This window comes from Oryctolagus cuniculus, chromosome 11 (genome assembly GCF_964237555.1).
Source record: "Oryctolagus cuniculus chromosome 11, mOryCun1.1, whole genome shotgun sequence".
Taxonomy (NCBI): Eukaryota; Metazoa; Chordata; class Mammalia; order Lagomorpha; family Leporidae; genus Oryctolagus; species Oryctolagus cuniculus.
Window position 1 is genome coordinate 29965996 of NC_091442.1, and position 24842 is coordinate 29990837.

Here is a 24842-nt window from a genome sequence, read left to right on the forward strand (position 1 = left end):
TGGGATGTTGGTGTCCCAAGCGGTGGTTTAACCTGCTGCACCAGAACACCGGCCCCTCCTCCACAAACCTTGTGAAGACCCCTCATATATAATTTAAGGTGAAACAATCCACCTTGCAACAGATTTTCCAATAGTGCCCCTTCACCCCCAGTCAAGATACTGGGGAAGGGTGGCAGCAGGCTGCACCCCCTCCAGGAATGGTTATGATGGTCACTCAGGTCCCAGAATTGCTGAAGAAGAACCACGGATGGAGGTGAGAATGAGGCTGTGCAAAGCTCCCCCAACTTGGAACCGCACCTCGGCACCTCTGGTGCCATCTTCAAAACCCCCAGGGAGCCAGGCTGCCAGTGCAGTGGAGCTGCCCCGACCCTTTGCTGCCTGGTCCAGTCTGAAGACCCAGCCCGAAGGGGACCGAGGCAGTCCTGGGACCCCCACTCCCACCACGTGCACCTTCCTGGTCACCGTCCCTAACACAGCTCCACCTTCAGATGTTACTCCCATACTGAGCGCCTGATTTCACCCCCAACATCAGCCCGAGTGTGTCATCTCTGAGACCCTACCAGCCCCACCCTTGTCCTCCCAAGGACCCAGCCCACGTCACAGGTCACTTTCCTGCCAGCTTTCAGGGTGTCTGGGACCTCATTGCGCTGAACTTCTTTTTCGTGGATGTCCCACTCCCACATGAGAACTTCAACCGAGTTGTCTTAAGGAGCAGCCAAAGAAGGCACAGCAAACAGCAAAACTGCATCCAGGAGAGCTTTTTATTTGTACGGAACGGTTTTAAAAATACAGAATAAAATAGCTTTATCTCTACTATTATTCACAACATCTGGTCCAAATATTACATATCTTTAAAATACTTAAACGTTTAATGAAGCCATGTTAGAAAAAACAATATGAAAATTCTTTTTTAAAAACTCCATAAAAGAATTACACATCTCAAAAAACAACCCCACCCCAAATACCCTCGGTATGCAAAATAAAAAACAAACAAACAAACAAACAAACAAACGCCCGGGAAGGGATGTAGCCAAAGTCAGTCACAAAACCTCAAGGAAAACGGAGGCAGCCCCACGGTTTTCAGAACAGTATGGAGGTGTTGGACACGGGCCGTGGGGGACGCACAGGGAAGGTGGTCGTCTGGGCGGTCAGTGGGCTGGCGACGCTGGGGACGTGAGAACGCTGGACGTGAGCGCCAAGGCGGCAGGGTCCAGAGCACCCCCGGAAGGCTGGAGCCACTGGGGAGGCCGCTAACGTGCTGCACGCTCCCGTGGGTGGAAATGGACCACCCTGAGCGGCCTTGGACCAGTCAGGTTCTGACTGCAGGGGGTGGTGGTAGGAGCTGCCCTGTCCTCTGTGTCCAAAGCATAAGGTGACAGAAGACAACACGCAGCACGCAAAACCCAGACCTCTCCCCCGGAAAGCCAGCAGGTGCCCTCCTGGAGAAGCGAGCTCCGTGGAGGCCCAGGCAGGGGCCTGAGCTGGTGCACAGTAGGCACAGTGGGGTGCACACAGCTGACGACCAGCGACAGCTGGGCGAGCAGGCCCTCGGGGCAGCCACAGGGGTTCTGCAGTGCGCTGCCACAGCTCTTTCTGCACCTTCGGTCTGGCCCAGCCACTCCAGTGGCACTGACACTACGATCAGACTTGTCAACTTTAAAGTCGCTAGTACCAATATTTCAGCAGGGACACGAATGAAAGAGACAGCAAGTTTGCTCATGGTCATAGAATATACGTATGGGTAAATAAAGTATACACACATACTAGAGATTCATCAATGGAGAACTTCTATCATCACATGACATTGTCATGAAAATTATATCATTCCCTCCCTGGAAAACTGACTATTATCCTGGGTAGAAATGTTATTTTACTATATGGAAATACTGCAATATTCATGCATAAACCAAGTTGTCCTCATGAGTCAGTATTCTACAGTATAAAGCAAATCCTGGGTGTGAATTTGTTACCATGAAAATGGGAAACTCTCAGGACCCACGCTGCTGGTTTCCAGCAGGCCTGGCAAAGCCTCTTGTCTTGCCTTGGTCAACCCCAAGAAGCTTACTAAGAGCTAACATCTGAAACCTTGTGAAGAAAGATTCTGAATGCCGATGTTGTGCGTGAACCTAAGTTTAACCCCCTAATCCCAGTGAAGAGCCACTTCCCATTTGTCTGTGAACCAGATGTGGGACGCCTGCCCCCTCGTTTGACAGCATCTCCTCTCCCTCCTAACACTCCCTACTCTGCACGTCAGCATGCGCGACACAACGGCTCTCTTGGCGGCCTGTGCAGGTGGAAGGGAGGTGGTCACTGTGTAAACTGGAGAGAAAGCCCTGCAAGGGCATTCACATCCAAAATATTTGCCCATACCCTGTTGGTAAAGCCAGAGTGGCAGCACGCAGCCCCCCAATGCAGGCCGACCCCGAGAACGGGAAGCGTCACCCGCACAGGCCACACACGAATCTGTGCCCCCCCCCCACAAGCCTTTCCTTCGGGTGTGTGCTGAAACCCATGCAGCAGCTGTCCCCCCAGTGACAGGCTTTCACTCGGCCACCATGGGCACTGCGTCCTACAGCGGTTTGCATGTGCGCATCTGCTGCACGTGCATGGTGAGTGACAAGGCACTGCGATCACTCAGGGCTGTGCACCAAGGACTGGACTCAAGAGGCCCACAGTCAGGCTGCCCTCTCTTCTCCAACTCCCCTCTACTTCCTCCTTCTTGCATGGAGGATTGGAACTTGGCTTCGTTGGAAAACTAAGGGCAGAAACCCTGATTCGGGCAGGAGGTGTGAGTGCAAAGATTCTCTCCCCTCGTGAGCGACTGCAGAGTGCCCTCCAACCCTCCCCACTGCCCAGAGTAGCAGAGCTGAAGCTCAGCCAGAAGTGGGTGCCTACGTGTCTGAGGGTCCCACTCTGAGGGCTCCCCCTGCAGAGGAGGGGCCTGGTCAAGAGCTGGAGGGAACTTGTGCCTGGATGAGCGATGCCGGTGATGCTTCCCTTGAATGCCTGGTCCTAATGCTCACCTACAGGGCCAGAACTCTAGAAACCTCTGGGGTGTCTGGCAGGTTCCCCCACCTTTCAGGGCTGAGAACTCCGAGATGCTGAGAAAAATACAAGCAGAGGGAACTGAGGGCAAGCTGCTACAGGGAGACCTTGAGGGCTGACCGAGAGAAGAGGGATGGAAACCGCTACCCAGCAAGCTTCCAAAATAACTGCACTGAACACACTGTGAAAACAAAATCAAAGCCGTACAAGATGAAATGCAATTTGCATCTAAGATCTTTACTTAATCTGCAGTAAGACTTGGCAGAACAACGCAGCGGCTCTGAGGCGTTCTCGAAGCCCGAAACTCGCAGGAACCAGGGGCTGCCGTGATGCAACCGAAGACTCGGCCCCGAGGTGACCCTGAGCCGGCCTGGGGGCTGGGGGCAGGTGACGCATTGGAGCGCCTGCTGCTGTCCGAAGCTCGGCCAGGTTAAGCGTGAGCCCGCGGGGCGAGGGCTCTTACTCGACCTCTCGGGTTTTCCTTTGGCTGAACAATTTCAAAGCCAAGCCCAGAGAAGCCATGCTATCAGAAGGGCTTTCTAGTGTCACAGATGGGAGCTCTCCTAACAGAGGAAGCCTGCCGGCTGTGTGTCCGCACAACTTGGAGGAGAAGGGCTCTAACTACCCCCCCACCCCCGCCCTGCCCCAGCAACACCAGGGTCACAGGCAGTCGAAGCCACGGCTGCCAGGAATGCCTTGCCACAGGGGAAGTTCAGGAATGAATTTACGGGGATGATGCACCATCCACTACGGTGGCTCCACGGGTGGCCGGGCCCAGCTTCCCTTCTTCACGAAGACAAATTCACATGTAACTCGACCCACGGTGTCTGGGCTCTGGTCCAGTAGTCAGTTTTGATAAATAGATTAGGCATTACAGTATTTACACTTTCATGGTATCAAGCAATACAAAACACAACCACAACAATGGTTACTGGCCTTCAGAAGCCATTACAGAAAGCTTCCCTGATGGTGTCCACAGCTTTACAAATGCTGGTTCTTTTCTTGACGGGGGTGGGATGGGGGCAACAAGTAACAGGGAGAGGGTCACATGGAAAAAACACTGATTTCGAAAATCTGCTATAGCCAACAACATTAAATAGGGAGAAAACCTCGCAATCACAGACGCGCGCAACAGGAATACCCCCGTGACAGCAGAGCCAGGATCTGAGTGGTGCCTGTGTGTGGCACCCTACACCCAGCACGTCAGCCCGTGGTGACAAATGTCCGATAGGGTGTCTCGGCCACAGAAAGGGGCCAGCAGGCAACATGCTGGCCCAGAAGAGGTCGGGGTGGCAGGCAGAGAAAGGGCAACTGAGAATCCTATGGACTTTGGGGGTCTTTCTCTCCAATCCCCCCCAAAAGCATCCCATCTATTAACAAATGTCCAGACCCTACTCATGCCCACACCCGGGCATGGGGCAGCCTCGCTGCTGTGTTTGATCAGCTCAACAGCCTCCTCCTAGGGTGTGCAGGGACAACGGCACTACCCCGCCAAGCTGTTGTGACAGTGTGAGGACGTGGGCCAGAGGAGGGCTCTGCAGGTGCAGGCTGAGGTCAAGTGGAAAGGCAGCCAGTCCAGGTGCTTCCAAGACAGAGGGCGTCTGGGCCCTGGACATGGATGCCGACACGGACACGGACAGTGGGACAGCCAGTGCTGGATGGGGGAAGGGGACTGCCACGAGGAACACCCACTCCCACAGGAGGGCCGCGACATCAAGTTCAGTGACCATGGCCAGCAGTGGACACTCTCAAAGGGCAAGGGGTCAAGGGCTTAAATAAGGGGCCAGGTGAGACACCGTATGGGACAGGTCACCACCCACCAGAGAAGCGTGGTGCAACCTGTCTTAGCTCTGGGGTGCAGACTGTAAATGCAGATATACAAACAGAGATTTTACTTCTTGTTACTCGTCAAGGAACTACAGGGACAAGCCTCGCTGTGGCCGGGCCACAGGGTGCAGCTGGGGCTATACCGTGGCCCGCGAGGCTTCGTCTGAACTCCGGCTGGCGTCGCTCTTCCTGAAGACTTTCCACGTGTAGCCTGCGAAGGTGGGGCTGATGGGTAAGTAGCTGAAGCATCTGTACTTTTTAATAATGTTCATGCCAAATGGCAAATTGTAGGATTCCATGCCATCCAGGGACTTGTTCCCTTTGCTCACGCCCTTCTTCCATTTCCTGATCCCTCTCTCTTCTGGGGTACCTGCCGCACACACACGAGGAAACGCGTGGTTGAACAGTGCGTCTGAGAACGAGGCTTGTGTTCACGTACACTGATGTGCGGCAGCTCTCGGCTACTGTGACAGCGAAGGCCGATGAAGAGGCCTCGGAGCCGAAGGGGCTCAGGCGTGCAAGCCAGTCACCCACAAACCAGTCACCCTCAAACCACTCGTGCAAACCAGTCACCCACAAACCAGTCACCCTCCTTGTTCCTCTGGTTCCGTGTTCTAGGGGCCTCCTGATGGCTTCCCCTCCCCTGACCTCGCATGCGACCCCTGCTCTCTGCTGTCATCGCTGAGTTCTGGCCCAGGCTACGCTCTAGCCTTCCTCAGTGTCCCAACTGGTCACCTTGTCTTCCACTTCACCATCACCAGTCCCAAATGTGTTCTCAAATAATGAGCAGAAGATATCTCTTGAAAATGCCAATCTGAGTTTGCAAGATGGGTCTGGTGTCTTTATCACACCATGTTGTGCTTTCATTGGCTGCATCCTACCCACTCAGCCCCATCCAGCTATCCCTAAGTCATAGACTGCTTTGCCCCGTGTGTGTGTGTGTGTGTGTGTGTGTGTACACACACGTACCACCTCTGGCCTGGGTGGGTCACACTCCAGTGAGGATGAATTCCCGCTGGTACATAACCCCTGGCTTTTTTGTGCTCTGATGGATGAACCAGGAGGATGATGGGGGCACCCAGGGCTCACCCCCTGGGCTGCTTCCCCCGGGTCTCCCAGGAGAACAGGAGAAGAGATGTGGGCATCTGCGCTGGGCCGCATGGGACACCCAACACCTTTTTCTGCCCAAGCCTGGGGAGAGCTTGATTCTACAGCGTGGTACTTAGGAAGAGCAAGACCTTTTAAAACCTGATCTGTGTCCCAACATTGCCATTTCAGCAAAAAGGCTGATTCAATGTGCATCTGCTTGAGCCCTGCATCCCTCTCTCAATTGGCTCTGATGGGTCAGGTGGAGGGCGCCAGTCATGGACTCTCTTGGATCTAATACTGCCCATCCATTACTAGTGATGTGGTTCCTTCTGCCTGGCCTGCCTCCTCCCAGGTTCCCCAGCAACCCCTGGATCCAGGCTTTTTGGAGGTGGGTTGTTTTCAGACGAAAACAGCCCTCACCCAGGTTCAGCACAGGACACACCCTTCAGCCAGGGTCATGGGAGCGGGAAGGCCTGCTCTATGCATCTCTTGTCACTGACTCTGGCCTCACTGACTTCAGCCTTTGCCTGCTGTCCCGTGGTCCTAGTTGGCTGGAAGCCCACTGCAGGAATGAATGACTCATTGATCAGATTAGAGGGTCGTGTGAATGAGTCAACCACAGCCACACTACAGTGCCCTGGGCCCTGACCGTGATGGAGGCAGGAGCCTGGGGTGCGCCCAAGGCACCCCACTGGCTGCACAGGAACCACCTGGTGTCTCTTAGCAGCCAATCAGCAGGAGAAGCAAAGCTAACCAGTTTAGCAGCAAAAAAACTGATTTCTGTGGAGGCTGAGGGTGGCATTTCAGGCATTGGAGAAGACGGTTTTCACAGACTTCCTCTCCCCGACCTCCTCCATTTCTGCTTGTAAAATAAGGGAATGCACTGTGGGTGGACAGAGCGCGGGTGACACAGGCCACCTACCTGGGATGGTGTTGTCCAGGATAAAAGCCACACAGCCGCCTACAAACATAGCGGTGGTGAGAAGGACGTTCAACACTTGATCGATTCCCGTTATCCCTAGAAAGAGAGCACAGCCATAAGGGACGTCGCTGTGGCACGGCGGCCTGCCCTGGGCCCGGAAAGCAGCAGTGGGTGCACCCGAGTCTGTCGGCGCAGTGCACGGAAGCACGAACTCCTCGGCTGCACGCAGGGGGACAAGTGGTTGCCAGGAACGAGGTGAATGCTCTGACTGCAGCCCTTGATGCCAAGGCTTCTCCACGAGGAAGGCTCCCCTCAGTATTGCATGGAAGAGGAACTGAAGAGTGACATCCACCCTTTAGTGAGCTATGAAGCCATGGGGGTATTGTGTGCAGATGGGGGAAAAAAAAAAACACAGAATAGGCCAGCGCTGCGGCTCACTAGGCTAATCCTCCGCCTTGCGGCGCCGGCACACCGGGTTCTAGTCCCGGTCGGGGCGCTAGATTCTGTCCTGGTTGCCCCTCTTCCAGGCCAGCTCTCTGCTGTGGCCAGGGAGTGCAGTGGAGGATGGCCCAGGTGCTTGGGCCCTGCACCTGCATGGGAGACCAGGAGAAGCACCTGGGTCCTGCCTTCGGATAGGCGCGGTGCGCCAGCCGCAGCACACCGGCCATTGGAGGGTGAACCAACGGCAAAAGGAAGACCTTTCTCTCTCTCTCTCTCTCTCACTGTCCACTCTGTCAAAAAAAAAAAAACAAAAAAACAAAAAAAAAACAAACCACACAAAGAATAAAAGATGGCTGTGGGAAGGTGAAGAAAAATTATCAAATGAATAGGGGCCAGCGCTGTGGCAGGTAAAGCCACTGCCTGCAGCGCCGGTGTCCCACATGGGCACGGGTTCGAGTCCTGGCTGCTCGACTTTCCATCCAGCTCTCTGCTATGGGCTGGGAAAGCAATAGAAGATGGTCCAAGTTCTTGGACCCTTGCACCTGTGTGGGAGACCAGGCGGAGGCTCCTGGCCCCTGGCTTTGGATTGGTATAGCTCCGGCTGGTGCGGCCAACTGGGGAGTGAACCAGTGGATGAAAGACCTCTCTCTGCCTCTCTGTAACTCTGCCTTTCAAATAAATAAATAAATCTTAAAAAAAAAAAAAAAAGAAAGAAAGAAATGAATAGTAAGAACAACAAAAATATCTGGATCTGAATTTAAGAGCTTTAGGTATCCTGGGTTACTAACTAGAGCTTAGCTGGTTTTAATGGGGAGTAACTGGATTTAAAAGATGCCTCCTCCTGTGACGGTGATATATTAAAAAGTAGAAAGCAACAAGAATCTCCTTGTTACTAAGGAGTTCACTGGACATGGAAAACAGTTTGGCACAGCCTCAAAAAGGTAGACAGAATTACCTAACAAACCATCAATTCCAATCTGCGGCACTCACACGGGAGGACGGAACGTAGCTACTGAAACCATCTTGATGGCGATTTGTGAACTCGCCTGTGGACTGACACCCATCTGCAAGCCCAAGATGGACCCAGGGAGTGCTGCTTCCACAGTCATCCACGGGCCTTCTAGATACAGCGGCAGTGTGTGGCACCAGACATCCACATTCCTCAGCAGGGGTCAATCAAGGTGACAGCCGCTCGGCCTCTTTAGTCCTGTCCACACTGCCAACACCTGTCCTTTCTACGCTCCACTCAGTTCAAGTCTGTTGTTTTGTGCTGTCTGCTTGTGACACTGTTTCTTAAAATGGCCACCTGGTGTCGTGCTTAAGTCTCATGTTCTGAGGAGCAAGAAGGCTGTGATGTGCGAGACTCATGCAACCAGGTCAGTGCTGTGGCCTAGTGGGCTAAGCCTCTGCCTGTGGTGCTGGCATCCCCTATGGGTGCTGGTTCAAGTCCCGACTGCTCCTGCTCTATCCAGCACCTTGTTATGGCCTGGGAAAGCAGTAGAAGATGGCCCAAGTACTTAGGCCCTTGCACCCATGTGAGAGACCCGGAAGAAGCTCCTAGCTCCTGACTTCAAATTTGCCCAGCTCTGGCCATTGCAGCCATTTGGGGAGTGAACCAGCAGGTGGAAGACTTCTCTTTAACTCTGCCTCTTAAATAAATAAATAAATAAATCATAAAAAAAAATGAGTGACGCAATGAGCAGAAAGATAAGGGGACAGCCTATGCCAATATAATAAAACAAACCATCATTCTTTCTTAAAAAAAAAAAAAAAAAAGATTCAGACAACCACGAGTGATAGTTCTGTTGGCCTATTGATTTCCCCGTGGTTCGGTATTTGTAAGTCTACCTGTGGCAATGTCGGGGAGCCTACCCAGCATGAACAGACACTGCCGACTGCAGCTGTGCACCAGTATTCACAGCGGCCAAGAGATGGGAGCAGCCCCAGTCCCCACCAGCAGAGCAAAGGGTAAACCAATCAGGGCACACGCACACACTGGAATATTGTGTAATCATAAAAAGGAACGGAGTGCTCGCATAGTCAGCAGCACGGATGAATCTCGAAGACACTATACCAAGGAAGAGAAGCCAGACACCACCACAGGCCACGAGTCGTGTGGGCCCTAGACCAGGTGAATCCAGAGACTGAAAGCCGACCGGCGTCTGTGGGGCTGATGGAAGGGGATTTCCTGCTGACGAGCAGGGAGTTTCACGTGGGCTGGTGAAATGTTTTGGAAACCAGTGATGGGGCTGTACAGCACTGCTAGTGCAGTAAATGCCACTCAACTGCACGCTTTAAAACACCTCATTTTATGCGGCCTGAATTTCACTTTCGGACGAAAACACAAGTATAACGAAAACACAAGTGTGCATTTCCCAAGAAAAATTCAGTGGCATTAGCACTTTCTTGAGAAGGTTCCTCTTTTGTCCGTTCTTCGTAACACTATTAAAATAAAAGGTAAGAACTGGGGTGCAGCAGGTTAAGCTGCCACCTGCAGCCCACCAAGGAGCGCTGGCTTGAGTCCCGCTGCTCCACCTCCTATCCAACTGACTCCCTGCTAATGTGCCCAGGAAAGCAGTGGCAGATGGCCCAGGCGCTTGGGCCCCTGTACCCATGTGGGAGACCAGAAGTTCCCAGTCCTGGCTTCAACCTGGACCAGCCTCAGCCATTGCAGTCGTTTGGAGAGTGAATCAGCAGGCGGAAAAATCTGTCTCTCCCTCTCTGTCGCTCTGCCTTTCAAATAAAAGAATAAATCTTTAAAAAAATTTTAGGAGCCAGAGCTGTGGCATAGTGGGTAAAGCCGGCACTGCCCATATGGGTGCCAGTTTGAGACCAGGCTACTCCACTTCTGATCCAGCTCTCTGCTATGTCCTGGAAAGGCCGTAGAAGATGGCCCAAGTCCTTGGACCCCTGCACCCACGTTGGAGACCGGAAGAAGCTCCTGGCTCCTGGCTTCAGATTGGTGCAGCTCCAGCCATTGCGGCCAACTGGGGAGTGAGTGATCCAGTGGACCAAAGACCTCTCTCTCTCTCTCTCTCTCTCTCTCTCTCCGTCTCTCTGTGTGTAATTCTTTCAAGTAAATAAATAAATCTTTAAAAAAATTTTTAAACACTAAAAAGTAGGAATTCATAATGTTAATCTAGAATTGAAAGCTGCTATAATTCCAGTAGAAAAACATGCATTTCAAGGGCTATGAATATCAGTTTTAAGAAATTATACATCGTGTGGGGCCAGCACTGTGGTGTAGCAGGTAAAGCTGCCGCCTGCAACACCAGCATCCCATATGGGCACTGGTTCAAGTTTCCGCTTCTCTACTTCCGATCTAGCTCTCTGCTAATGCACCTGGGAAGGCAGTGAAAGATGACCTAAGTGCTTGGGCCTCTGCACCCATGCAGGAGACCCGGATGGAGTTCCTGTAGCTCCATGGTCCTCTCCTATGAGGAAGGAATTGTTTGTGGCTGCAAACCCCACCCCCCAACCCTGCCCAAGACTCCCGGCAGCTTCCCTTACCTGTGACAAGGGGGTTCTGTCTGAGGTAACTCGGAAGGACGAGCCCAAAGAAGATGGAAAATCCCAGCACAAAGAGGTTCCGGGAAGAATTTAAATCAATGAACTGCAGGTTAGAGAGGCCGACAGCTGTGATCATTCCTGGAGAGAAGAACAGCAGAGCACACAAGTTCTGAGTCCACCCCTGCAGGTTCCTCACCGCAGACTCCCCAAGCCCTTTCTCTGCCCACCAGGAGCAGGCTGGGAGCCCAGCGCAGGGGCAGCCAGGCGGTGGCGCTGGGGTGGCGGAACGCGGCCACCTCGGTCTCTGATCTGAATCTCTCTCTGCCTAAGCACGGACTTGGCCTTGGACAGCGGCATAAACATCACTCTCCGTTTCCCTTAGACCAAGCAGAAACTGAAACATTCTGATTAAACTGGGAAACCCACCCAGCTATTAGTGCAGGTCCCTGCTTCCTCTAACTGAACGGCTCAGAGATCCATTCCAGAGTCCCCTTGTGAAAATGGCCAGTTCTAAGTGGTCCACTCACAGATGGAGCCAGAGCCCAGCCAACCAGAGACTCTGATTCAGACAGACTAGGCTTTATCTTCGATAACTTCCATGGCACAATTATTCTTACTGCTGGTTCTACCATGAGCACAAATTCAACTCAGAATGATGTTGTTTCTGTAAGGAGAACCCTTTTGTGTTTTGAAAAAGACCTCAATCCCTATTAAAAACGAGTAAAGGTAAGGAAGGAAGTGGGTGGAGTTTTACCGAATAGGGTGCAGAAGAGGGCTCCAAGCACCGGGTCCGGCAGGGATGCGAAGAGGGCGCTGAACTTGCCGATCATGCCCAGGGCCAGCATGAGTGCTGCGCCGTACTGGATCACCCGGCGGCTGCCAACCTGTGGGACACGGCACAGCAGACACAGGCTCACCCGCCGTCCTGGGGGCGACTCTGAACTTCACACAACTGCTATCAACAACTAGGGAGACATCAGAGTAGAGCTGCCCACTCCCTGTCCTCACCCCTCCCTGGCCTCTCAGGGAGGTTGGCCACATCCTGGATGACACCACCTAAGTGCAGAAGCCTTGGTCTCCCGTGCTCTTACCAGGGCACTGGTGATGATGACCCCCCAGTGCCTCGGGTGCAGAAGCTGCACTCCTCTGCCTGCTTCTCTTCTGGGTTCCTCGTACCACATTTCACTACAACAGTTCACATCAGTTCAGTCTCGGGCCCGCCATCCCGGCACCGTCAGACAGGTCCCAACATCGCTGCACCCTGCTCTCCTCGTGGACAAGTGCCACGGAGTAGGGGTCAAAGAGAGCAGAGTTTTGGAGTCTGCTGCAGCAGCGTACCTCACTCCACCTCTGAGAGTGGGATCGCGCACGGTGCTTCCACCCCTCTGGGCCCCAGAATCCACACCTCCGTCAGAGATGAACTGTGCGGTTTTGCTCCCAGGTAAAAGACACCGCACTTGAAATATCCAGAAGGTGGGGCTGGCAAGCCCTCCCTCCCACCTGGGCGTGCTGCCTCTGGCATCTCCCCTCGGCCTCTCTCCTGGCACGGAGCGGCCTTGGGTCAGCCTTTGTTTAAATCCCCTGGTACCATGATATAAAATCCACTTCTCAGGTTCTTTCCAGCAAAGCCACACCTGCCTCGTCCTGGCCCCAGTTCTTCTGAGGGCTCAGCTCCTGCCCCACAGGCACGCCCGGGCCCGTTGCCCTGAATCCCCTTCCGTCGAGTTCCCAGGGATTCCCTATAGAACACAACCCAACACCACCTCCTGGGAGATGCCTTCCGCAAGTCCAGGACAGCTCCCCGGCCTGGGCTTCTGCTGCACTGCAGAGAGCACCTGCCACAGGGTCTCAGCCTTGTCTGCTGAACCTGGTCTCTACCTTCTAGCAGCTTTCCTTCTAGCCTGCTGTCACCCAGGGAGTGGAAGGTGGAGCTGGCATCTGGCCCAAGAATTCTGTGCTGCTGACCCCTACTCTGTGTGCTGCCTCCCCCCAGAAAATACCCTGCACAAAAAGGTTCCAGAAACGCTAGGGGGCATGTCCACTGGGCTCTCTGTGGGGAGGGAGGGGGTTGGGAACATAGCTACTTAGGTTAATGAAAATGAAATGAATTTTAAAATTCAGAGCCTCCCTTGCACTGTCTACACTGCAAGGGCTCAGGAGGCAGATGTGGCTGGAGGTGACCCTGCGGACGCCTCCAGTGTGGAACACTGCACAAACTTCTGCCGGATGGTGCAGGTCTGAAGCTGCCAACAGCTTCTCAGAGGCTCCGAGGGTCAGCTCGCTGGGCGTCACAGCCAAATGTTCACTGTACCAATGAAGAGGCTAACCCCTACTTCCTCAGTCCAGTCCCACCCCACGCCACAAAGGGCAGGGAAGCAGCAGGAAAATGCACGCAGATTGGTGAAAACAAGCAAAAATGACTCACGCATGGCTGTGACCACAGAGTAAGGAAGACTTTCATTTACAAACAGCTCATTTCACAGCAAATGCTTCCCAGGACCTACTGTGTGACCAGCGCCAGCACGGATGCATGGAGGAGAACGTCACAGGCCTGGGACAAACAACTGCCCCATCGCGCTGTCTGCTTCCCCAGCAGCAGCAAAGAGAAAACCCGAGTTGTGAAGTGGAGTTGGTGATGGCCTAGAGGGATGAGTGAGAGCTCACCCCAGCTGGGGCAGGGCGGAGAAACCTGGGCAAAGACCCCCAGCAGGGCCAGGCAGCCCCTCAGGGGTGAGGCAAGAAAAATACAACAATAAAGCCTGCGGGAAAGCCACACTTGTCAAAAAAGAAAGAAAGAATAAAGGGAAGCAGCACCCAAGCCATCCTGCTGTTCTAGTCATATGAACCATTACAGGCTTTTGCTACAAACACCACAAATTCCGCCCTGAGACCCCTGCCTTCCTGGTCTTATGTCTCCTCCCATGTTGCCTACTCCCTGGAATGTCCTCCACATGTCCCTTCTGACCCATGGCCCTGCCTCCTGGCCCCTCAAAACCTTGGTCCCAGGGGTAAGATTAGGGTGAGGCAAGTTGGGCCACCACTTGGGATGCCTGCAGTCCTTATCCAGTGCCGGGTTCAAGTCCTGGCTACTCCACTTCTGATCCAGCTGTCTGCTGGTGCAAGTCCAAAGCAGCAGCAGATGTTGGCTCAAGTGCTTGGGTCCCTGCCATCCACATGGGACCCCCAGATGGAGTTCTGGACTCCTGGCTTCGGCCTGGTCCAGCCCTGCCTGTTGTGGGCATTTGAAGAGTGAACACTGCCTTTCCAATAAGTAAAATTAAAAGAAACATTGGTCCTGTATTTCTGTCTTTGCCAAGTCTTCAACAGCATGTGCAGCAAAGAGAAGGGAGCTTCCCTGTATACCACCAGGAGACACTTAACAGTTAGGGAGACAAGATTCATTCTGTTCCTCAAATAAACTGAGGGCCGATGCCACGACGATGGTACTTACAGCCCACTGTGTACCTACCACAGGCTATGCTGTTATTACCTCCAACACCTTGCAAGTTACCTTTACAGACAAGGGCCCAGAGACTTGAAGAGGTGAGACAACTTGCCTACAGTTGTGGTCACGTGGCAAACTACCAGAGTCAGGGCCGGAGTCCAAAGCAGCTGCCCTCCCGCACCTGGCACCCTGCCCCCTCTCTGTAGGACAGACACTAGAATGCCTCTGCATGGAATGGAAGTCCAGCATGTTGGATCCAACTCCTGGAACTTCAGAACACACTGGGGTAGGTAACCCCAACCCTGGATTAAGCAGGTCAGAAACACAGAGGATATAACTGCCGGATAGCGGATGGCGAGCATCAGAGACGCCTGGCAATGGAGGCAGATTCTGCAGGAGGCTTGGCCTGCCCTGCAAGTGTCTGGTACGTGGCTCAGACCACTGCTATCCAGTGGAACTTTATATGATCTCTGCACTGTCCACTGGTACCCATGAAGCCATCTATGATGACTGAGTCCTTGACATGTGGCCAGGGCAAACAGGAACTAAATTCCTAATTTCAATGTAAACCTAGCTGCACACAGCGGCTGACTACCCTGCATCCAAAGGACTGAGCTCTGGAATCGCAGGACTGCAGAGCTGAGCCCCACCCAGGGTGACTTCCCCCGAGTGCTTCGGGTGTATGAGAGGTGGACATGGCGAGAACCCATGTTTCCTCTCTTCTAGGCAGGGGCCTTCCCGCCAGCCACGGGGCTCAAGTCACTGGGAGATTTCTGCTACGCATCTCACTTCCCCACTCCAAGGCAGCTATCAGGGTGGACTCAATTAAACCATGTTTCTCGTGGAACCTAGTCTTGTGATTCAGGGCAGGGCAAAGCGGATTCCAGGGCTGACACTTTACCCTGGACTGGATGCTGGGGAAGTGGCTCCAAAGGAACTCAGAGGGGAGATCAAGGAGCTCATTAAAAAGTGCTGGCAGGGGGCCTGTGCTGAATAAGCGGGCATCACTCAAACTTTAATAAAGATAATTATATCCCAACCCAGCTTGGTCATGTTTTAGCAGTAAACTTTAAGGAGCTTAGTTCCTTCAGTGACCTTGTAGTGACCTTGGCTAAATTAAGGGATATGTTTTGATGGCTGCAGAAAGAGAGGCAGCTTATTAAACGGTTCCCCCTCAGCATCCGCCCTTCTGCTCTCTTGTGTGGGATTAGTTTTGTGCCTACCAGCTCATGGCTCGAGTGGCAAGGCTTGTGTTCCATCAGACCCTTCTCTAAGCTCCCTGTTCTCACTATGGCCACCCAAGAGGACCCAAGGGATGGCCCTCGCGCACCTGCCAAGTGCAGGGAGCAACAGGCAGCAGATGGGGCTGTCAGCTCACCTAAAACTGAGCTCTGGGCCCAGCCCGGCCAACTCAGGCACAAACCAACAAACAAGTCAGGCGTGTACCTTCCAGACACGCGCTGCTCCCTCTCACCTGAATTTGTAATCAAGATTAACCAAACTCAGTATCTGGTTTCTTTTTATCTGGTTACAGAATCTCACAGGAAGCTGGGCGGCAGGGGGAGGGGAGGGCTATTTCTTTGGAAATTCACCCACCCCATCTCCTGCCTATCTTACAATGGTCGCACAGCTGCAGGCAGCTTCTGGGCTCTGTTGCATGGTGCACAGTGGCCGGTGGGTCAGGTTGTATTCTTCAATGCCCCGCCCGAGGCGACTGGGATATAGTTTTCTTTCTGGTAGCAAAAGCCCAAGGGCCTGGGCCATGCTTCTTATGGAGCCTGGGTTTTCGGGGTGAGGCAGTGCAAGGTGCAGCTAGGTGAGGAGGGCAGGATCTCAGGGCTTCCCCCGACATGATTCATTGGGACTTGGTTCACCCACTACTCTACATCAATTTTTACTTGAAAGACAAAGGGCTGCTAAGGTTTGAAGATTGTGTTAATTCTTCCATGGAAGACTGACTTTTTTCCTGTGTGTAGTGGAGACCCTCATCTCTGATCTGGAACTACTGATAACACAGCTGGTCACCCCAACCTGATTGGCACCTCGCACACTGAGTCAAAGCTGGCATGACCTGGTCCTCACACCTGGCAGACCTCCCCTGCTCCTCCTCGCTCCCTGCCCACTGGCCTTGGTGCTGACCTCCCACGCCCAGCGTGGCACTGCACCGGGCCAGGGCCCCTCTGGAATGCTCCTCCCCTGGTTACCTGCAGCTTCCTCCCTCCATGCTACAGGCTTTTGTTCAAGGTCACAGTCTCACTGACACCTGGCCCTCCAGTTGCTCTCATTCTGCCCCAGGTTTTCGCTCAGGACTTTGCACGTCTGACACACTGAAAGGTTTCCTGACCTGTAATGCTGACTGTTGCTTTTTGTCTCCCCCTGTTAGAATGTAAACTCCGTTCTTTTACTCACTGGTGTGTCCCAAGTCCCTGGAACAACAGCCTGGCACAGGTGCGGTGCTGCTCAGTGCTTGGAAGGTGTAGGAAGGAATGACAGCCCCTGAGTGCCTCCTGAGCCTGGCCAGCCTGGAGAGGGGAGGCCTCCAGGCAGACATTGCAAATACCCATCAAAGAGAAAATAGGAGACGGGGAGAAGATCTTGGAATTGGAGGCCCTTCCTTTTGGAACCCACAGCGGTCAGAGCAATCGGTGAAATGGATCAATGTTTAGAGGCCCGACCAGGTAATTAGGAAAACATCTGTACCTTCGTAATTCCCAAAACTCCAATGTTGGGACTGGACGAGGTAGAGCCATTCCCAGTACCAAATATGCCATCGAGAACACAGGAGAGACCCTCCACGAAAATCCCCCTAAAATGTAAAGGAAAGGGGGAGGGAGAAACATACATTCAATGGCAAAACACTCTGAAACAGGCTCTGAACATTTGCAACCCAAAGATGTAGACCTTGGACCTGCAGCTCCTGCACCCGCTTGGGGGACAGGAATGGGGGGAGGCTTGGCCATGCAGAGTCTGGGGCCACAGCCCAGACCTGCTGCAGCAGGACCCTTGCTCCCACAGGATGCCCGGGGCTCATCCAATTGGGAGAGGCAGCTCTATAAATCACACATCAGATAGTGTTTTAAAATCATTCCAAATGAAAAATAAGAACAAACAAACCAAAACAGCAAGGATTTGGGCCAGAAAACGAAGCCACTGGCTGGGATGTGAGACTGACACACACCTTCCCTAGAAACAAAACATAATTGATCCCTCACTAGAGAAACCCTTCAGCAGGAAGGAAGTGTTCTGCTAAGTTTACAAACACTGAGATTCTGACGAGAACCACATGCAGTAGCTCTGGCAGAGAAAGACGCAGAGTCTGAAAACCTCCACAGGGAACCAACGCCGGCCACGCTAAGAGCCTGCCCTCGGGCCCTCCTGCAGGGGCGGCAGTGGGCTGGGGAATGGCGGTGATGTGGGCTGTGTTCTAGATCCTGCAGCCATCTGAGCATCAACTCCCTACCGACTTCCAGGAGCTAAGGACCGCGTCTCTGCAGAGCGTCAACCCCACGGGTCAGAAACCTCTAGGTCCTGGGGACTTGCCTGGCCCCTGGTCTTCCTGTCCCTGTGTTTCCAGTGCAGCACTGTGAGTGGATTACACAGCTCCTAACCTTGAGAACAGTTGGGCTACCTGTACTTGACCGACCTGGGGTGGTCCTGCCTGCCCTAAGGCTCCCACGACAGACGGGAGAGAAAAGCACCCTGGCGCTGGTGCTGTCTCGCTGTGGCAGATAACACTGAATGGAGGGATAAAGGAGGGAAAGGGGGAACTTGTGCAACTCAGAAACAATCCTGTAGACAGGGAAGAACCTCTTTAACACCCGAGAGACTAAATTTCCATGGAGAAAAAAACAGTTGGGGAAACAGGACAACTGAAAATCAAAGCAGATTTAGTTATTATCAAAGTGACCCAAAACCTCGCAGAGAACAAGGCTGACACATGGCAGGTGCAGGGGCGAGGCAGGTCCTCTTAGAGGCTGGGCTTCTGGCCGGGACTTGTCAAACACACCCACTGCTCACTGCCTCCACGTGGAAGCTCTTGCTTTCTTCTCTGAGATCCACTCTAAAGCTCCCAGAGGGATACACGCTGGGCCTGAGGCGGGCCTCGTCTTCTGGGGGACGTACCTGTTGATGGCGTGGATGGGAGGCGGTGGAGCACAGGACAGCCTGGCGCAGGCGTAGTAGTCACCAATGGACTCGATGATACTGGCCACCACAGCGCTGAGCATACCAATGACGCCGGCCGCAGAGACGGTGGGCAGGCCCCACTGGACTGAGGAGGGAAGCCAACCGTGAGAACGCCAGGGGGGCAGACAAAGGGGCACCAGGCCCTCAAGCTCTTGGAGGGCTGAGGACTACAAGATCCACTTGCATTCTGAAGCGTGTGGAATCTGATAACAGATCTGAATCCAGTGCATCAGGTACCTGGGGACAGCAGTGACTAAGTCAGGGCCCAGTGAGGAACACCATCCCCTATGTCTTTAAAAGAAAAAATTCCCGGGGCTGGCGCTGTGCCGCAGCAGGTTAAACCACCGTCTGCAATGCTAGCATCCCACGTGGGCACCAGCTTGAGTCCTGGCCAGTCTACTTCCAATCCAGCTCCCTGCTAATGTGCCTGGGAAAGAATGGAAGATGTCCCAAGTGCTTAGGCCCCAGCACCCAGGTGGGAGACCTGGATGAAGCTCTTGGCTCCTGGTTTCAGTCTGGCCCAACCCTGGTAGTTGCAGCCATCTAAGGAGTGAACCAGCAGATGGAAGATCTATCTCTCTCTCTCTCTCTCTCTGTCGCTCCCTTTCTTGCTGCATGAAACTCTTTCAAATAAATAATCTTAAAAAAAAAAAAAAAAGGAAAGAAAAAAATGGCTAGGAAAAGTTGCTTCTCTACGTGCTTCAAACTCGTGCTCATTGTCTACTACTAAATGACAACCTGACACGGCCTGCTGGGATGGGATGGAAGCCTGTAGCAGAGGGACTGACAGCCCTGCTGTAGACGGCTGCTGCAAAATGCTACTGCTCTTGCCCATGGGGTGGCATCAAACAGATAAACAGTGAAAATTCCCCAGCTGAATTTAAATCCCAGTAGCAAAGCATGCACAAGGTAGGACCGACTCACCCCAACATACTGACAGCACTTACACACACACACACACAAAAACCCCATGTTATGGAAAATCACAGTTTCATTTTAAATGGCAAAGAAAAGTCCCACTATAGTTTCATCCTTCTTCTTCTTCTTCTTTTTTTTTTTGACAGGCAGAGTTAAACAGTGAGAGAGGCAGAGAGAAAGGTTTTCCTTCCGTTGGTTCACCCCACAAATGGCTGCTACAGCCCACCGATCTGAAGCCAGGAGCCAGGTGCTTCCTCCTGGTCTCCCATGTGGGCGCAGGGCCCAAGGACTTGGGCCATCCTCCACTGCCTTCCCGGGCCACAACAGGGACCTGGACTGGAAGAGGAGCAACCAGAACAGAATCTGGCACCCCAACCGGGACTAGAACCTGGTGTGCCAGCGCCACAGGCGGAGGATTAGCCTAGTGAGCCGTGGCGCCGGCCTGTAGTTTCATTCTGAGTATCTGAATTTACTTAATTCTTCATAAAATGAATTTCTTTATAAGTCAATTAATGTGGACATTGGAAGCCACTGATCTTATGTAATAAAAATAGCACGAGTTTCTTTCATGCTTAGAACAAACTCTTGATGAAATAGCCGGCCTTCTTCCCTTGAGCCCCTGGTTCTACCCCAGCCACCAGGCTAAGGCAGCAGAGACAAGGATGATGGTTGGCAGAGGTCTCCCAGGCAGTGGCCAGCGATGCAGCTCGGGGCACAGGCCACCTGAAAGAGCTAGGAGCCCTGTGACTGGCTGTACTCCAGAGCGAGAGCCATGCTGGGGCAGGGTAAGGGTATGTGAGGATGTCAGTCCCAGTCCAGGGAGGGAATCGTGGAGGAGATGGAGATGGGGGGTACCCTTTGAAGGATGGGGAGGCCCTCCCTGGGGCACAGAATAGGGGAGGGGTGCGGGCAAGTCTAGGACTGGCCCAATAGCCACCAGCAGGGGCTTGGCCTTTGTGGCCTAGGTAACAGGGGGCAACTATAGGTTTGCAAAGAGAAAGAGGATGTGCAGCCTATGACTGGAGGGACAGGGAACAACTGCTCCTGCCCAGGGCTAGCTTGCTCTGTGGGTGTGGCTGGGGCTCCAGGCATGGTTCCTGCAGCAGGGGCTCACTCCACCTGCACCCAGTGGAAACATGACTGGCCAGCACCCCTCTCTGGGGTGGTTTGGAAAGGACTTTTTTCATTCCAAGGTTTTCTTCATCAAGTAGTATTTTGAATTTTCTAAAGAACCTTTTATACTATTACATACGTTGTTACTGTTATAGCATTGTGGCTTCATTTCCCTGTCTTGAGTTTGATGGGACGTTCTTATCTTGCTGCAAACAAAGTTGAGTGTCCCTAATCTGAAAATCTGAAATGTTCTAAAATCTGAACTTTGATCACCAACATGAAGCCACAAGCGGAAAATTCCACATCGGCAGTCATGTGACAGGTCACGGTTAAAACACAGGCTCACTAAAAATCATGTATAAAACCACCTTCAGGCCAGGTATATAAGGTAGATAAGAAACATGAATGACTTTTTGGTGCCGAGTTCTAGTCTCAGTTGCTCCTCTTCCAGTCCAGCTCTCTGCTGTGGCCTGGGAAGGCAGCGGAGGATGGCCCAAGTGCTTGGGCCAATGCACCTGCATGGGAGACCAGAAGGAAGCACCTGGCTCCTGGCTTCAGATTGGCGTAGCTGTGGCCATTTTGGGGGTGAACCAACGGAAGGAAGACCTTTCTCTCTCTCTCTCTCTCTCACTCTCTAACTCTGTCAAATAACATTTAAAAAAAAATAAAAAGAAAAAAGAAAGATAAATGACTTTTGTGTTTAGACTTGGTTCCCATCCCTAAGATAACTACATAGATGCAAATATTTTAAAACCTGTGGAAAAAAATCCAAGATCTGACACACTTCTGGTCCTAAGCATCTCAGTTTCCAATATTCTCCATTTCTTTATTATTATTCCTTTCTTCCTCCAAAATTATTTAAGAGGCAGAGATAGACAGAGGGGGATGCAGGCAGAGACAGACATAGCTGGCAAGCTCCCATCTGCTGGTTCACTCCTCAAATGTCCACAATGGCCGAGTCTGGGCTGAGGTGAAGTCAGGAGCCAGGAATTTAGTCCATGTCTCCCATGTGGATGGCAAGAGCCCAATCATTTGAGCCACCACTGCCATCTCTCAGGGTCTATGTTGGCAGGAAGCTGGAATCAAAATCCAGAGATGGGGCTCGAACCCAGGTACAGTGATATGGAATGCAGGGCTCTTATCTGTAAGGCAAACACTTGCCACCAGTGCCTTTTTTCCCCTTTTATCTGAAGTTCTGAATGTTGATTTCTAAAATCTTTGTTCCATGGACATCGACATTTTAAATTTGTAATGTTAATTTTGGATCCATTCTCCATGTGTGTGTGTACACGTATGTAAACATATGTATTTAGAGCCTTGCTGGTGTCCAGCCTTCTGTCTTAAATCTGTTAACGTGTCTCTCCTTTTAACTAGAACCCTTATTTGTGTGTTACTTTACTGCGGAGTTTCTCAAACTGCACACTGCTGACATTACAGATGAGAAGCACACATATTCACAGTCAGTCCGGATACACCTGTCCCCGGATGAAGCCAGACCAGGAGAGGATACACAGAGCTACCTCTCTGCAGGTGTTGTTCATGGGGCGGAGCTTCGGAACTACAGCAGCTCACAAACGACAGCAGCGCTTGCCGGCTCCCAGTCACACTGAGTGTCCTCTGCGCTAAGTCCCGCCCCTTGTGCCTGGGCTCCGGAGGCCCCTGGAGAAACACAGGAGCAGCTGTGGGGCCGCCTCCTCCCTGGCCCCCACCTCTCCTCTTCAGCCTCACCATGGGATCCTTAATCTCAATTTATTTAGGATTACAAGGTATGTTTATAAACTGTGCACATTCTTTTTTGGAAACAGGATACTGAGACATGATCTTGATGGGAACGCCGTTTCAGGAAGACTAAGCTTTGTAAAGCTTTTTTAAGTGTATTGAGTACAAGACGGACAAGTGCCAAAATCCTCTTCATTCAGCATTCAACATCCTCATCATCAGGGCAGTCACCTCTGACCCAACCTTAGTATTCTAGGCTTTGCTTGCCTTTTCTCCTTGTCAATATAAAATATGAAAGTGAGACAGCTAACGAGGGGCATAAGTGGGCCCACCCTAAGCTCAGACTTCAATTCTAACAAAAATCCTGAATGCTGAGCCGGCGCCGCAGCTCACTAGGCTAATCCTCGGCCTTGTGGCACCGGCACCCCGGGTTCTAGTCCCGGTCGGGGCGCCGGATTATTTCCTGGTTGCCCCTCTTCCATGCCAGCTCTCTGCTGTGGCCAGGGAGTGCAGTGGAGGATGGCCCAAGTCCTTGGGCCCTGCACCCCATGGGAGACCAGGATAAGTACTTGGCTCCTGCCATCGAATCAGCGCGGTGCGCCGGCCGCAGCACGCCGGCGGCGGCCATTGGAGGGTGAACCAATGGCAAAGGAAGACCTTTCTCTCTGTCTCTCTCCCTGTAAACTCTGCCTGTTAAAAAAAAAAAAAAAACAAATGCTGAGAACTGAGGCTTCACCATGGAGTGACTGGGCATGGACACCTCTGTGTTCCTCTACACTGTTTTCGGGGTTGGGATCTAGGAAGAGGCACACATGGGTCGGGTGCTGGTTCCGCTAGGGATCAAGTTCTCTCCCCCAGTGAGTTGCCCAACACTCGCATTCTAACTTAAGCTCCGTCTTCCGGCTCTGTGTGGGTATCCGTTTACCTCCACAGCTGTGGCAAGGTTAAAACAATTATGGCCACCCATTAAAAGATTAGGAAAATTCCGCCATGCTTGGGCAGCTTGCTGGCTAATTGCCCCGGCCCCGCCCACTCACACCTGTGTGCCTTGGCAGGTCTGGGCCCTGGCAGCTCTTCCCCTGCTTTCTTGGGGACTGCCCTCCAGTCCTGGCCAGCACAGCTCCCAGCTGGCAGGGGAGCCCCTGTCCAGACCTCATCCTAGCAGAGCCTGAAGGCCAGCGGCTCGGGGAAGAAGCGAGCTGGCTGGTCTGTGTGTGGTCACCACTGTCCTCAGGGGACAAAGCTCTCCTCCTTTGCTCTGCAGCTCTCTAATGACCAGAAGCGTGAGAGCTGCAAGAGACAGCCTGGGACAGAGACGGCGCTTCCTGCTGCAGACTTCTGCCAACCTGCAGGGCCTCCGTGCGGGGCAAGCCCGGGATCCCAACCCCTGTGGCCAGCAGGATACTTACATGGGTACGGAACCTTAAACCACGGGGCCACCAGAAGTACGCCCTGCCTGGCGTCAGTGCGGGCATAGAAGCCGTACTTGGTGCTGTCGGGTGGGAAGACGTCTGTCACCGTGAAGATGAAGCAGAGCAGCCAGGACACAAGGATGGCCAGGATTATCTAAAGGGGTCAAGGGAGAAGTTCTGTCAGGCCCATGGAGCCAGTGGCTGCTGGCCACGCCCACGACCTCCGACCACACGCCCAGCCCAGCCCAGCCTAGCCCAGCCTAGCGCCCTCCACTGGCAGTGCTCGGCACGGCTGCTCCGTGGATGGAATCGCACTGAGAAAGTTGTCTCCCACGTCTGAACCGACTGCGATCTTCCAAGAGCTGGCTGGTAAGCTACTGCGGAGACGGTGCCTGCTGGGACCACATGCAGTCGGATCCCACTCAGCCCCAGGGACAGGGCCCTTGCTTTCTCCAGTCCTGCTCCCGTTTCCAACCTGGAGCCTTCCAAAGCTTCTGAACTTCACAGGCCACGACAAGTTGGGTGGCCGTCAGCTCCCCAAGGTCACTACCACGTCCCTCGCGTGGACAGTTTCCACCTGGACCAAGGGCAACCATGTCGCTGTGGCGGGCAGGACCCAGCTACTCACCGGGAACATTTTGAAAAGCTGCAACTTGTATGCGGTCCACCCTTTCTTGGATTTGTAAATCGGCAGAGGAAACTTGACATTTCTGGCATACTGAGAAAACAGTAACACGAGGAAAATTGTCCTGTGGAAAGAAAAGCAGCTAGGTTAAAGGGTGTTCCTTCAGGGTCTGAAAAGGACAAGCAAAGCTTCAGTGACAAAACTGGCCATGGGTGTGTCTGTGTCACTCACCCAGAGGGCAGCCGGGACTCTGCAGGACCGCGTGGGACACCAAACCCTTCAGGGATACCTTCTTGGGGAGCATGACTCCCCTCCCTGACCCAGCATTGCCTGACGTTGAGATGAAACAGCAATGCCATGGCTTGGGCTGAGTTCTCACAAACAGAATAAGGAATATCCGCACGGCTAGGGAAAGCTCATGCCATGTGAGGATGAGAGGTGCCGGTACGGCACAGGCTGCACAGGTTCACTACAAGCAGGAGTGAGCCCCCCCGCCCCCACCCTCCGTGTGCCTGCCTATGCAGGAACTGGCGGGAAGGACATGGCAAAACAAATGTCCACGGGAACTGGTAATACAATTCCACTTTTGTG

The 24842-nt window shown here is 53.0% G+C and overlaps 1 protein-coding gene across 3 annotated transcripts in view; it reads right to left on the minus strand.

Moving 5' to 3' along the window:
• Positions 1-743: 743 nt before the first annotated feature.
• SLC23A2 (solute carrier family 23 member 2) overlaps positions 744-24842 on the minus strand; it is a 123681-nt gene continuing 99582 nt past the window's right edge. For all 3 annotated transcript variants that reach the window (XM_051845288.2, XM_051845286.2, XM_002710837.6), the window contains 8 exons: positions 24255-24375; positions 23624-23780; positions 18402-18549; positions 16980-17085; positions 11589-11718; positions 10835-10972; positions 6884-6979; positions 744-5242 (listed from right to left, as the gene is read on the minus strand). In XM_051845288.2, the coding sequence (XP_051701248.1) occupies positions 5010-5242; positions 6884-6979; positions 10835-10972; positions 11589-11718; positions 16980-17085; positions 18402-18549; positions 23624-23780; positions 24255-24375 (1129 nt within the window). In that variant the 3' untranslated portion in view covers positions 744-5009. The remainder of the gene's footprint in view (positions 5243-6883; positions 6980-10834; positions 10973-11588; positions 11719-16979; positions 17086-18401; positions 18550-23623; positions 23781-24254; positions 24376-24842) is intronic.